The 15,209-nt window shown below is 42.4% G+C and overlaps 1 protein-coding gene and 1 pseudogene across 1 annotated transcript in view; both read left to right on the top strand.

The window, feature by feature from the left end:
- The window catches only part of Pkhd1 (PKHD1 ciliary IPT domain containing fibrocystin/polyductin), a 493,369-nt gene that overhangs the window by 97,801 nt on the left and 380,359 nt on the right, over positions 1-15,209 (top strand). The window contains exon 35 of the mRNA XM_008766937.4: positions 4,027-4,177. Within this exon, the coding sequence (XP_008765159.2) occupies positions 4,027-4,177 (151 nt within the window). The remainder of the gene's footprint in view (positions 1-4,026; positions 4,178-15,209) is intronic.
- Rpl19-ps12 (ribosomal protein L19, pseudogene 12) lies at positions 6,642-13,623 on the top strand (annotated as a pseudogene).

Raw genomic sequence — 15,209 nt, 5'->3', positions numbered from 1 at the left:
GTGCAAAGCAAGTTCCGCTGAAGTGGGCAAAGAGAATTCCTGAGGAGCTTTCATGACTTATGCTAAGGAGCACAGAGCTTTATTCCCTGCTTTCCTCAGGATCTGATGATGTCGACTGAAAGAGCAATAGATTGACAGTCTAGGATCTTAGGTTCTAGAACTATTACTCTCGCTGTTTGAATGGAATATTTTCACCACCTTCTCTTAAATATTCATGCCTTTGCTTCTATATCTGTAATCATTTCACTATCTGGGCGTTTTCGATATCTCAGTTTATTCAGCTATTTCAATGTCTTTTCAAGTCTGTTCCACTCTATCTTCTCATTCATAAAATTTTATAAAAGAAAAGAGAGTAACAGCGTTTTCCAAACTTGGAAAATTTCTAAGTGTAAATCTAGTTTTTTTTTCTTTGATACAGGGGCTCACTTGATAGGACTGGGTGGCCTTCTCATCTGGCCAGTTTTAGTAATGGCTTTTAAATGGCAAACATTTCTATGCAGGCAATCAGAGACAGGTTAAAAAAAAAGTATGAACCACGAGGAAGGGGTTAACCTTCCAGAACAGAAGAACCTAAAATAGAGAAGACAATTCACTAAAAACAGGCAAACCCAAAGGGGGCAGGGTGCCTTGTATAACTTACTCACATTTTTGCTGTAGAGGCCAATGACAGAGAGGGATGGTGGGGAAATATTTTCCCAGTTAACTATGGGAAAAGTGGAGAATGATGGGAGTTTAGACAACTCAGCCTGACATTATCCCTGACAAAATTGTGGGAGGAATTATTAATCAGATGGTTTGTGAACCTTCAGAATTAAGAGTAGCTGTCTGGGAGCCAACTAACACAGAATGTAGTTGTGCAGTAGACCAACCTCATTTCTTTCAGATAGGCTTATAAGTGATTTACGACGTAAACCCATAGGGAGCCCCTCACAGACTAGCCTAAGAGTCTCCCCCAACCCAGCTGCAGAAAAGCAAATCCAAGAAAAGAAGGAGAAAACTTTTGGTTGCTAAGCCCCACAGTGGATTGCCCTGCCTCAAGTTGCTCAGGTATCTGGGGAATCCATCTGGATTTTGCATTTGTTTTTATTTCCATACTTTCAAATATCACATAGCATTTTATTTTATTTTGCTTTTTATAAGTTAACATTTATCTTTCAGAAATATCACAACTATGTACAGTGTGTTATGGTCCAATGTACCCCAACTAACTCCCCCCAGCTCCCCTTGAAACACTCTTAATACATCTCTGCCCCAAACTCATGTACTCTTTTTCTTTTATTTTAAACAAATCACCTAAGTCCAGTTGGTGAGGTCCACACATGCAGAGGTGTGGGACCATCCATAGAAATGTTGGCGATTCACCCTCAGCCATGCTTTCTGCAGTGAGCCACTACCAATAGCTGTTCAACTAGGGGTGGGACCCTAGGGAGCCCTTCCCCTAACCCTGCTGGAATTTGGACTGGCTTTATCTTGTGTGCATAAACACTTTTCCCACAAGTTCTAATTTGCAGTGTCTGTGTCAAGTCCAGAAGAAAGCATTCCACAGCTCCCTTCCTTATCCTCTGGTTCTTAAATAAACTCTTTCTCCCCCCAACCCTTCTCCTGAGACTTTCCCTGAACTTTCCATGGAGTGTTGTTCATCTAAATGACCCACCTATAGCTGAGTACCTCGACCCATTCATTCTCAGTGCTGTGACCACTTATGAATCTCTGAATTAACCACTCACTACCCTATGCAAGAGGACGCTTCTTACACCCATGTTGAGAATAGCCGAAACCAGTCTACAAATAAATATTTAGAAGGTCGTTTGACAACTGGATCATTTTTGAAATAACAGTATGTTTTCCACTAAGACCTATGGCTTCCCAAGACATAGACTTCTGACCAGGTTTACTTTTCGTTACTTTAGAACTGATGCTACTCAACTTCTCTACTCTGAATATTTCAGTGGGATTGGCATTTTAGAAGCAAATGCAATATATTTATACCATGGCTCCATTTTTGCCTTCAGGATTACGGTTTAACTAGTTAGATGAAGGCGCCTGATTTGAAATGCATTTGAGCTATGGGCTCAAACAAGTGAGGTGAAGTATTTAGAGTTGAACACAGATTCTGACTTCTCTACGATAACACAACTAGCATCACTGCTACCCAAACTGGAGCAAGCGTTGCATTTATTGGGTACTTTCTGTATACTAGGTTCTGTTCTAGTCATTTTATATACATTATTATATTCAATTCTCTACCATCTCCACAAAGACGGGTGCTAGAGTATTAGTAACTTTTATAAAAGGATAGGGACAACAAAGTTTGGCGAGCGCTGCATCATATCGATGGTAAGGATGTTTACTGGCATTCCATTAATAACTACTGGCTTCCACACCTGACCTTTGTATGCAAATGCTGCCCCCAAACCTCTACTGAATATAGACAGTAGAGTGAAATCTCCACACTTTGGGGTGCCCAGCCTCTGAGATTTTTGCCATCTTCAAGGAATCACCAGGCAAACAAAAGAACATGGTGCTAGGTACCACAGGGCAACAGGTTCTAATTAAATGAGAACAGAGCCTCAATGGTCAGCTTCAGCTCTGGGTCAGCTCTGGGTAGTGTGAAGTTACAATACCGCTGATACCCCTTAGGTCTAGAACGGGGTGGCTAGGAAGTCACGTCTTTGCTGGATACAGCTGAGGACATTTTTTAACAAGAGGAAACGAAGATTAAGTGCTGAGATGGGATAGTAAATATAGTCATTATTCCTAGCAAATTGTCTGAGAAACCATTTTGACATTGATTTCAAGGAAGATGCTACAGCTTGACATGATTTATAGCCTCGGTGTTGGTGACCTTTGTCCTTCCTGCTGCTCCTTCCGAGCTTCCCGTGGGATCTGCTACCTTCTTGGCTGACACTCAAACCTGCAGATCTCAGGGCCCAGCCTGGGAAGCACACCACCCAAGTTCTGAATAAATTTGTGTTTGGCTTTATGCAAATCTCCCCGATCTCTTTGGGTTACCTACTTCATACTCTTCCACCTAATTTACAGGCTGAAACGAGACCTTGCATATAAAATGGTGAGAACCTGCAAAGCAGCAGGCATCATTATTACTAATAATCTTTGAGTTAGATGCAACAGTGCCTTAAGCCAGGATTATTCCTGAATGAATATCACACCTGTTGGGGACACTACTCTTTAATATCCAGACTTTCACCTCCTCTGACTGCATATTTTTAGACTCTCTGTTAACGGTGCACTGCTATTTTTCATTTGAAACCCACTCTGCCTTCTCTCCTTAAAGCAAAAGGACTTTTAAAAGTGGATGTCTAGGATATAACTGGTACATATATCGAATCTCCTTAGTCTGGGCTGCTAAGTAAGTTTAATTAATTTACTAACTTAATGTTCTATTGCTAGCAACAGAGCCTCATTGCCATCAGCTGGGGAGAGGGGATTGAAAGCCTAAATGAGCTCATTTTTTCACAGTTGGAATTAGGGACCAGTTAACCACTTGTGAGGGTTTTCCAATTTCTCTATCTGCCCCCGGGGGTGGGGATTCGGGCAATTCAGTTCCCCCCAACACTAAGTGGTGAACAGGATCAGGAAGAGGTACAGGGATAAGGGGAAAAAAAACCCACCCAACTCCAAGCAAAATAATGTAAGCTCAGGTTTTCCTTCCGGTTTTAGAACTCAACGTGCTGTCTGGGAGCTGCTTCTTGGGTGGGGTTTGTGGAGCATCTGCTCCTGAGCCTAATTTGGAAAAACAGAAAAGGCCCGAGCAAAGGATATTTAACTCTGCATTTTCGTCGTCGTTGTTATCGTCGTTGTCGGTCGCTGGGTGAAACAGATAAAGGAAAAAAAAACAAATAAACAATAAAAGAATGGAAACAAAATTACAGAAATTTGCAAAATTTGACAAATGGTGGCCTGTAGTTGCCACAAGCTAATGGCTTGCAATGATTAATAAGAGTAAAAATAATTGCATTTCATTAAGATTGATGACACTCCATTTAACCTCCCCTCTTGTTTCAGCCCTAAAGTGGAAAGAGATGAAGTTCTCATCTATAATAGCTCCTGTAACATTACCATGGAAACTGAGGCAGAGATGGAGTGCGGGACACCTAATCAGCCAATTACCGCCAAGATTACTGAAATACAGAAAAGCCGGGGCCAGAACACTCAGGTATAATCAAATCTTTTTTACAGACTGATTCAAACAGCTCAAATTAAATTTGTAATATTGTGTACATTAAAAAAAACAATTTAGTCCAAATGGCAGCAATATATAATATTAAATGCTCTCAATCTTTGAGGGGGCAAAGCCAGTGCTGAGCATCTGAATTCATTGCTAACTACGGTTAATCATATATTTTCTCAAAAATAAATGAGTACTGCCTGGCTTTTGTGAGGGTGAATTCTGAGCGGATAATCTCTGAAGCATTTTTTTTTTGGTCCGGATTTCTGCATGCATGTTGGAAAGGAGGCTCCCAGTACTTTATTTCTTGATCAAATAAAATAGCCCGCATTTTAACCAAGCCCTCCTGAAAGGCTTCCGGACCACTCAGCCATCTTCATCTTGTAGGATAACAATGCGGCTGGTCTATCCGGTTCAGTTCTGTTCTGTGGGGCGTGGAGTTGGGGGTTGGGGGAGAGTGTGAGCGTCAAGCTTAGAGGAGATTCCTGGGAAGTTAGAAATAACCAGGGCCAGAGGCCTTTCGGTCGAGCCTCGATTTCTCAATGCATCCCATTTAAACCACTCTCTCCAAGTGACTCATCTAATAATACTGTGTTCTTTAAGTCCCCGGTGAGAAATTCCGCGGCCTCCCAAGGGAGTTTGTGAGAACTGAAATCAGAGGCTAAGAGTTCTTTGGAAATCTATCAGATTATCTCTTACAACTCCCTAGGCTTCTCACTGTACACAGACTAAAAAAAAATATTTATTGAGCACCTACTCCCTTAGGTGCCTTTCTTTTTCATGAAAGCAATCCTTAGGTCATCCTGTCTTTGTGTCTTTTATTTGGTGCAAGCATTTATTAAGTGCCTGTTATATGCCACACAGCATTCCTGGTCCTTTCGTGCATGCTGTTTGATTCAGTCCAACCTAGTCCAAACCCACACGCCTTTGGTTTATAATAAATATTTTTTTTTGTGTGTGTTGTAAGTTTTAGATTTCTGCTGGAAATGTGTGCAGTTTTGAAAAGTCTGTCTTTCTGTCCTCCCAGAACTGTTCCCTGTCTGTCCCCAGGCCCAGGGGTCTTTGAGTTCCCTCTAGATGCCTTCCTGGTGTCTTCACTTTCGCTTTACAGCCTGTCCCCCCAAAAACCCCTTCCTTTCGGTCCACAGCTCACCCTGGCTTCTCATTTCCAGACCCACTGTCCTGTAATTGTAGGTCACACCTCACTCAGCTTTTTACGCAGTGGTCAGCAGGAACTTTGTGGGACACTGAGCCATCTTAAGTCTCTCTCAGTCTCTCCTTTTCAGTTATTTTTTTCCGAAGTCTCCTATGTGAACACATGAATGTAAACTGTTTTCATGCCATTTGCCCCTCTTCTCCTGATGAAAGCTTTTCTCTTTCCAACAAAGTTCCCCTTTCTCTTTCACACCCTTTCTTTTGCATGTGACCATTGAGTTTAATTTGAGTTTCATGCATGACCATGGGTAGGATGTCGTTTACTGGAACAGGAACAATTAGTCAGTTCCTAATGACAGGCTCCGCTCCAAACCATTAACTATCGGTAGTCCTTTATGTGGGAAAAGGGCCTCCTGAGATGTCCCCCACCCACCATGAAATGTTGAGAGGCTCAATCTTATGCAGGTAGCCATCGCTTCAAGGACTTCATGAGCACAAGAGCCATGTCGTGTCCATGAGATGCCATTTTGTGATGCAACCCTGTCCTCTGCCTCTTAAATTCCACCGTGACTCTGCAAATGTCCCTGAGCCTTGATGCGGATGGAGGTCTTTAGTGCCGAACAAACACCTCATCAACCCTTATTGTCAGCATCAGTTATAAGTCTTTGTTTTAAGCACCGTGGCACTGTTCTTCTGAATGGGTAACAGCCTAGTCTTCTTGGAATACTAGCATAAGCAGATCTGGGCAGAGGATCCTGGAGGAAGGTTATCACATTGGTTAAGTGTGTGATCTTTGGAGCTCTAGTACCAAATCTGAATACACTATTGACCGCAAGGCAATTATTTGACCCACCTGTGCCTCTGTTTTCCTCTCTGTGCAGTGGGTGCCTCTGTTTTCTCATCTGTGCAATGGGCGTAATGATAATAATAGTAGCCAACTGGATAGGCTCTTTTGAGCTTCACCATATCTAAGATACTGAAAACTACATCACACACACAGCAAATGCCCAGGGTTTAGCCAGTGAACATGCAAGGAAATGGTATCAGTTGTTTATCATGGTGTTCGCTGCTTTGACTGGATAATTTTGCTTCTTAGATTTCATTAAAAAAATTTTTTAAGAAACAGTTCAGAGTCTAAATTTGAGATTCGAAGGATCTTTACATGCTTCTCTCATTTTAAGATCCTTAAACAATGCATATGTATTGAGTTCTAAACGTGTTTAAGATTCTCTGCCGTGTTCTTTCTTTTATTAATTAAGGATTTTATTAGTTTACATTTCAAATGATAGTCCCCTTCCCAGTTTTGCCTCCACAACCCGCCCAACAAATACCCCCTCCCCTTTGCCTCTATGAAGGTGCTCCTCCACCCACTCACGAACTCCCACATCACCACTCTAGCATCCTCCTACACTGGGGCATCTAAAACAATATGGAATGGTGTCTTTACTGTTAAGGGGTAGCTGGATAGTGAAGTAAGAGAGAAGGAAAGGTTTATAACCTAGAGTCAATTCAATGGATCTTTGGGTGTCACTCAGACTAGCATTTCAGTGTAACTAAGGTTCATAAGGGCAGATGACTTGGTAAGGATCAGATAGCACTGTATTTGGCATCGCAGTCACAAGCCATAAGTCACTGGGAAGAAAGGAAGCCTTTTGCTCTTTAGGAACTGGGCTGGAGGAGAATGAGGGCATGTCTCAAAAAACCTACTGGGCTAGGGGCTGGGGATTTAGCTCAGTGGTAGAGCGCTTACCTAGGAAGCGCAAGGCCCTGGGTTCGGTCCCCAGCTCCGAAAAAAAGAACCAAAAAAAAAAACCTACTGGGCTAAAACAATGTCTAGGAGACCCCATTCCTTAAAGATAAAGATGATATGCACCACAGTTGTGACTGCACCATGTGGTAGTGGTGATGATGATGTCACAGCCTTAAGCAGTCTATTAGCAGTGCCCTTTCAAGAAGCTAGGAGCATATGGGCACAGTGGAAGAGAGTTAGGGCAGAATCATCAGAATTTGAGATCTGTGTTAGCCTTAGCAGGTCCAACAAGGGTCTGGGGCACAATTTTAACATATTGACCCTATTATTGATTGTATTTACATATAGAGAGCTGGGGGATATCTGGGTGGCTTAAGTGAGCACAAAGTTGTCCAGGGCCAAGTAAAATATAGTTCTAGGCAATGGGAAAATTGTCAATTCTTGATTCTGTTTGCTGGTCTCAGAGTGGTTTGTTTTGTTTTAGGAAGTGGATATCATGAAGTCCATAATTAACTAAGTGGATATCGAGTTGATTTATAACCCAGGCCAGTATGATCTGAGGGTAATAAGTCCCCAGTGATTTCCCTATCCTCGTCTGAATGTGTGCTGTCTGTACTTCAGCCTTGGGAATCTTTGTTAGCATGCAAACTAACTTTGTCTCAGTTTAGATCGGAAGGAGCACAGCACTGACAGGCACTTAACTGAGTTAAGTAGAACAGATGGCAGTGGAAGGCACCAAAGTCAGATGAATTTGTGAATGTTGGTTCTCTCTCTGTCTGTCTCTGTCTCTGTCTCTGTCTCTGTCTGTCTCTGTCTCTGTCTCTGTCTGTGTGTGTGTGTGTGTGTGTGTGTGTGTGTGTGTGTGTGTGTGTGTGTAGGTAGGTAGGTAGGTATGAACATATCACATATTTACATGTTTGCGAGCATTCAATACATGATTCATAATGTAAATTTCATGAAGACCTGTGGAATTAGCAGAACTTGTTTTTGGAACATTTCAATTTCATAGTTTCTGAAGGGACTGACACCTCTCCTCATGCCCTCATCCTCACAGAAAAGAGTTGTCTGTGTCACTCAGTGTGTTTAAGTCTGTGGTTGTCAAGGTGAGGTCTTAAGAGGAGAACATAAACCAGAGAGGAATTGCATGTCTGGGGACAGCAGATGGATTTGGTTCATTGTATATAGCAGGGTTGATGTTTAACTTGAGCATGCCTGAGGCAAATGTGGAACTCTATGACAACTGTGGAGAAGGGAAGGCTGAGGAAAGCATCTTTTTCTTCATTTCTGCCTCTGGGAAATTCCACCAAGTTCACCCCCACTTGTTTACGTGTTTGTCCCAGTGGTTTTAGGGGTGGCTGCTTGAAATGGCTTTTCTGAGGGAAGTTGTTTTCATATTGGATCTACAGATTTATATCTATTAAAATATTACTCAGTGTGAGGATAAAATAAAGATATGTAATTCGGTATAACAGTGAGAGAAAACTATATGAAATTCAGAAAGTTTACACCACCTTGTGCGTACTCTGAATGATGATTTGAGAAACTGTAAAATGTGACATGGGATTCAGAAAACAACAGTGGACAGAAAACCAAAAACACAGCAGGAGCAATGTGAAAGTTGCTTGTGGTATGCTTCTGAACTTAATATAGTTTTGTGTTGCATATATGTGTGTGCTTGTACATATGCATGTGTGCATGTACAGAGTTCAAATTTAGGTTTTTTTCCATCAGGCACTGTCTACCTTGCTTTTTCAAACATGGTCTCTCTCACTGGCCTGAAGCTCACTAAGAAGACTCTGCTGTCTGGCCAGAAAGCCCAGAGGATCACTCAAGGTTGCATTTCAAACCCTTTCTACCTTTGGTTTTGTTTTGTTTTTGAGGCAGGGTTTGTCTGTATAGCTTTGGCCATTCTGGAACTTACGCTTTAGACAAGGCTGGCTTCTAGCCCAGTGAGCTGCCTCCCTCTGCCTCTTGAGTGGAGTAAAAGTGTGTGCTACCATTGCCTGGCATCCCAACTTTGTTTATAAACGTGAATTTTGGTGATCAAACCTAGTCCTCCTGTATGTCAAGAACTTTATTCACTAAATTATTTCTTCAGTACCTTGTCATAGTTTCCAAGAATGCACTTTTAACCCAAAGAATCAGTGATATCTTTCAAAAAGATATAATGACAAAACAAAAAAATAGAAGAAGAAGAAGAAGAAGAAGAAGAGGAAGAAGAAGAAGAAGAGGAGGAGGAAGAAGAAGAAGAGGAAGAAGAAGAAGAAGCACGAGTTCTTTTTGAAGAAAGGAAGAAATATAGAGACAAACCTCATTGCATGAAAATGGAAAGCAAGTGGGAGAGCGTCATATGGTGTAACAAAGTGGAGGAAATATTTGCAATGGAGGAGTGAGATAAAGAGGAAAAAGACTGATCACCCATTAGAACCCTAAAACACGAAGCTCTTTCCTTTCGCTGCTTTGTCCTCAGCCATGAGTATGCTCAGGCCACAGAAGAGGTTTGCCTCTAGTGTCCTCCTCTTTGGTAAAAAGAAGGCCTGGTTGGATCCCAATGAGACCAACGAAATCGCTGATGCCAACTCCTGTCAGCAGATCAGGAAACTGATCAAAAATGGGCTGATCATCCGGAAGCCTGTGACTGTTCATTCCTGGGCTCGATGCCGGAAAACATCTTGGCCCGGCAGAAGGGCAGGCATATGGGCATAGGGAAGAGGAAGGGTACTGCCAAGGCTTGGATGCCTGAGAAGGTAACCTGGAAGAGAAGGATGAGGATCCTGCACCAGCTTCTCAGGAGATACCAGGAATCTACGAAGATTGACCGCCTTATGTATCACAGTCTGTACCGGAAGGTCAAAGGGAATGTATTAAAAAACAAGTAGATTCTCATGGAGCACATCCACAAACTGAGGCTAGACAAGGTCGGCCAGAAGCTACTTTCTGACCAGGCTGAGGCTCGCAGTCTAAGACCAAGGAAGCATGAAAGCACTGGGAGGAGCGCCTCCAGGACGGGAAAGAAGAGATCATCAACTCTGTCCAAGGAGGAAAGAGACCAAGAAATAAAGCTTCCCTCATGTCTGTACATAGTGGCCTGGCTGTGGCCTCACGTGGATGAGCCATTAAAATAAAACAAGCCTTAAGACAAAAAGAATCCCAAAAACATTGAATTTAGAGACAATTAGATACCAGAAATTGAGCACAAGATAGCCCACTATTAGCTACTTTGCTCAATGCTGTGGCCAAATACCTGAAACAAATTAAATCAGTGAGTATTTATTATTTTCTTACAGTCTGAGGGAATATCATCCATCATAGCATGGCAGGAGTGTGGCAGCTTGTGAATAATGTGTAAGAAAGCAGAGTGCACAGAAGACCAGGGTTATAAGACCTCCAAGCCTACCTACCCTTGGAGATCAGTTTCCAACAATCCAATGTCTAGAGGCTTCACATGTTTCCAAAGGGCACCTCTATTCTTAGAACAAGTGTTTGAGCACATGAGCCTGTAGGGATATATCACATTTTGATCATAACAGACATTTAAGGGGTTGCCCGATGTCTACAGAGGGAAGTCATAGCCCTGAGAGGTTCCATTCCTATTCCTACTCAACTGTACCCTATTCTGACTTATCTTATCCCTGTTTCCATTTAAATGGCATAACAGTCACTCAGATCTCACCTTCCAGGAAGCAGGCGCATGATTTCAGGAGAAAAATACACTAGCCAGACATAGTGTTTCTGGACATAATTGAAATGTGGGCGGATAAGTTATCTGTTTTTTCTTTCAGGAAAAGTCCGTATAGCCACTGCCCACTAAATTCAGTCCTCCAGCCAATCCTGGAGATTTAGATCTTTTGCAAATCCAGTTTTACTTCTTCCAGAAAGGATATTGAGTGATGTGTCTTTGGAGAGATTAAAACAGAGTGAAGATCCCCAAATACCACATCTGAAAGTCTCATGACATCTGTTTAACACGAATTATCCTGTTTTTAAACTTTACACTTATTTTTATTATTTTATTTATTTATTTTTATTATGTATGAGTGTTTTGCCTACATGTACATCTGTGCACTACATGTGTGCCTAGTGCCCAAGGAATGGTGAGCCTACCTCCGTGTGTCTGCTTTCAGTCAAACCTACCTGGGTCCTTTGCAACAACACGTGCTCTTATCTACTAAGCCCATTAATGCGTCACCGTTAAGTATGATTTGGCAGATTTATGATTTGGGCCCAAATTGTACTAAGATTCAGATTCACCTCCATGCTATGGACAAGTATAAAGCTAGCCAAAATGTACTTCAGGAATAGGCTAAAGTAAGACAGCCCAAGCAGGCTCCTGGTGAGCACACTAGGACCATGACTTTCTTGTCAGAAAGCGCTGCTCAAAACATGGCACAGAATATGGGTACCCTCAGAGATGCAGGATCACTGGGCGGAACATTAACAAATTGGAGTCTAAGGCTACTGAGGGTGGTGGAGATTGTAGGGAGGGTATCAGAGTGGAGGGACAGTGCCAAATGGAGCTCTTATTATCTTTGTGGGACTTTGTATCTTTGTTGCTCTGTCATGAGATCTGGCTAACAACAGCTGCTGAGATGGCTGGAGTGAGCCAAGGACCCAAAGACCTCGAGTGGTAAAATGCTGGGTGATTTCAAATGGCGACCAGGAAGACTGGCGAGCCACCAATCAGCTTTCTCTCAGTGACTACACAATACCTGATAGACCAATTAATGTTTGATGCTTGACTGGTTAAATTATTCCACCATCCCCCTCAACTTTGTGTGTGTGTATATGTGTATGTGTGTATGTATGTGTGTGTGTGTGCATGTGTGTATATATGTGTAGTGTGAATGTATGGGTATATATGTATGTGTATGTGTGTATATATGGGTATATGTGTGTATGTTTATAGTGTGTATATATGTATGTATGTGTGTATGTGTGTATACGTGTATACTGTGTTTTTGTGTATAGTCTGTATATATGTATGTGTGTATGTGTGTATATATGTGTGTGTGTATATATGTATATATGTGTATAGTGTGTATATATGTTTGTACTTATGTTTGTGTGTATGTGTGTGTGTGTGTGTATGTGTGTGTGTGTGTGTGTGTGTGAGTTGTTTGGGTGTATGTTTGCTTGCGTGTCCATACGTGTGGATATGGTTGCATGTGCAGTGAGGGCATATGCATGTGGAGACCGGAAGTGTCACTTTGTGCTCTCTTTACTGAACACGTGTCTCTCATAGACTCTGGAGCTCTCCAGCTCCCTCCAGTTGAGCTGGCCAGCTGCTCTCCTGAGTGCTGACACTACAGGTGGTCACCATGTCTGCCCAGCTTTTCAGTCTGTTCTGGGGTCTGAGCTCTCATCCTCACACAGGGCATCTCCAAGCCCTGAACTGTTGACATTTTTAAGTTCATTTGGCTTCTCAGTACATTTCTACCTCAGGATATTTATTTCTTTAAAACTAAATGATTTTTTTCTCTTGTGATATCCCATACTACTTTATTGTAATTCTCTCATGGACTTTATCTCTTCTGTATATTTAAATTACATGCATTGATTTCAACTTTCTATCTCCCGGCTAGACAATGGAACTCACTCACTGAAGGTGAGATTCATTTAAGATTCCTCACTGAGGAACTCCAAGTGTATTTGTTTTATGGCCCTATTTTCATTTTATTTCTCTTTCCTCCCCCTTCTATAATTTCTTTCCCTCTCTTTTCTCTTTTCTTCCTCTCTCCTTCCTCCTCTCCCACTCTCCCATGCCATCCTTCACCCAGTTTTACTCCCCCCCGCCGTGTCCTCTCCTCTTCTCCCTTCCCTTCTCTCCTGTTTCTCTCTTCCTTTTTGGATCTACCGCTCTTGCTTGGCGTGATGTGATGGTGATGTCCCTGCAGACAGAAAGTGTGGCATGCAGGGCTGAACTAGTTCTGAGAACAGGGACATAGGAGGTAGGAGCTCGAAGGTCCCCTAGCTGACCTGCAGGAAAGCCGAGTCCCTTGTGACTGCATTTTCTCTGTGAAATGAGGGTCCTAATGCTTTAACAACTCTCTAATGCCAGGAGAGAAGGATTTGCAGAGCAGACATTTCACCTCAGAAGGGGCTTATCTCTTTAGGATAATTAGGCAGTCAGCAGAGTCAAGCGAGCTGCAGAGCGAACAGGACTCTTGGGGCCTGACTTCTAATTCTAGAACTGTCTGTCTGTGACTGCGAGGCAGCTCACTTAACCTTTCAATCAATTAGCACTACCTGACACCCAGGTTTGGAGGAAGACAGTACACAGAAAATGGAATAGTCAGGGAATCCTAAAACTTCAGTAGTGTCATTGTGTTACTGTGCCTGTGACCTTGGGCTCCAGGAGAAAACTAGACTTGTTTATTATATAGATTTGGGCATATTTCCTTAACTTCACCGAGTTTCTTGTTTTCTGTTTCCCACGGTTGTCAGGATACAGACACAGGGCACTTAGCCATCCCTCATTCATAGGTAGCCTCTGATGATGCCAATTTTTTATTGTCTGTAAAACACATAATGAGACACACAACTGAAAAGGAATACATTTGATGCTTTCTTGCAAATAGTTGTGCAGGGTCAGATGTTGTTTTTTTGCTTACCGTGGTGACATCATACCCCTAACCTGTGGTACTAAAGGCATTTCTTTTTGTCATCGATCCATACCCAAGGTCTTGTATGCATCTTTGTCATATCCTTCTATTTGAAGGAACAAATCGGGGAATATGTAGCCCAGTTTCACTGTTTAACTCACCTTTATAAGGTTATTGCACCCCTCTCCTCTACCAGAGAACTTTAGCATCCTGCAAGTTTGTGACATCAGCCCGCTCTGAACGTTAGGACTGCATTACACGTCAGGGTTACATGTAACATACATTATTGGCGAATGAGGTAGCAGTTTCAATGGCTGTGTGCTATGCCACAGACACAAATGTCCTTATTATTTCCAGTTGTGCTATACCGCTGAGTAATTATTACATCACTGTATGGGAGTTTGAGTCATCCCAGGAAAACTGCTCTTCATCGTTACCTTAAAATCAAGTTTCTGCCCTCAGTGGAAAACAAAGTTTAATGAGCCCATGAAAACGGCCCTGTGAATAACAGGCAGGGGCAGTCTCCCTGCAGGAGAAGGAGCAGCCGTAAGTAGAATTAGGAATATTGAACTAGTTTCTGGGAAGCCTGTTAAACTCAGCTTGACAGTAAGAGAGCATCATTCATGGTGTTGACTATGAATTTCCTTCGGTATGATTTGGTAACTTTCTAATTCTTTGGTGTAATCCAATCTCACGGGGACTGGATGAATCTAAGTTAAAGTCCTATCCCACTGTATTCTATTATAGGCTCCTTTAGTCACTGTCTTCGTGATGTCATCTCAGACTGTGTTGACCACACAGGGAGGAGGGTCAGACAGGACGTCCTCTGGCCCCTCAGCTGTACTCAGCTACACTTGGCTGCTAGGAAGCTCATAGTAGGGAATCTGGTGGCAAAAGAGCTGGCTCAACTCCAGTGTGAAACTTCCCTCTGGTTCCTTCCTTTATCTATGAAGCCAGCACAGATGTGAACTGGAAGAAAGTATAAATTGGGCAACGTTTTCATAGAAAGAAAGGTGATTTTTCCTAAGGGAGGAAAGAGAACATCATTTAGAAGCGACCATTTATTAAGGAAAGAAAATGTACAGTTTATGTGTTAAAACAGAACAAAACCAAGAATAATATGCAAGGAGATAAGAAAGGTGTGACTCAGTCCTGTTGATTTTTCCAAGGGAACATGTGGCATTTCTGAGGTGCAGTGATCACCCAGCGGGTATCCTGAGGTTCTTTTCTTGATGGAAGATACATAAATCGGTAACGTTCCCTTGGCTCCACTTAATGCTCGAAGCTTCCTCAAATTACTGGATGCTTACCTGACTTTCTTGGCTCCTCTCTTTACTTAAGGCACTGGTTCTCAGCGTGTGAGGCCTGACCCCTTTGGGGGTCAATTGACCCTTTCACAGGGGTCACCTAAGGCCACCAGAAAACATGGATATTTACACTATGATCCATACCAGTAGCATAATTACAGTTATGAAGTAGCATCAAAAATAATTTTATGGTTGGGGGGATCACC

This window comes from Rattus norvegicus, chromosome 9 (assembly GCF_036323735.1).
Source record: "Rattus norvegicus strain BN/NHsdMcwi chromosome 9, GRCr8, whole genome shotgun sequence".
NCBI lineage: Eukaryota > Metazoa > Chordata > Mammalia > Rodentia > Muridae > Rattus > Rattus norvegicus.
This window is presented reverse-complemented; position numbering and strand designations above follow the sequence as displayed.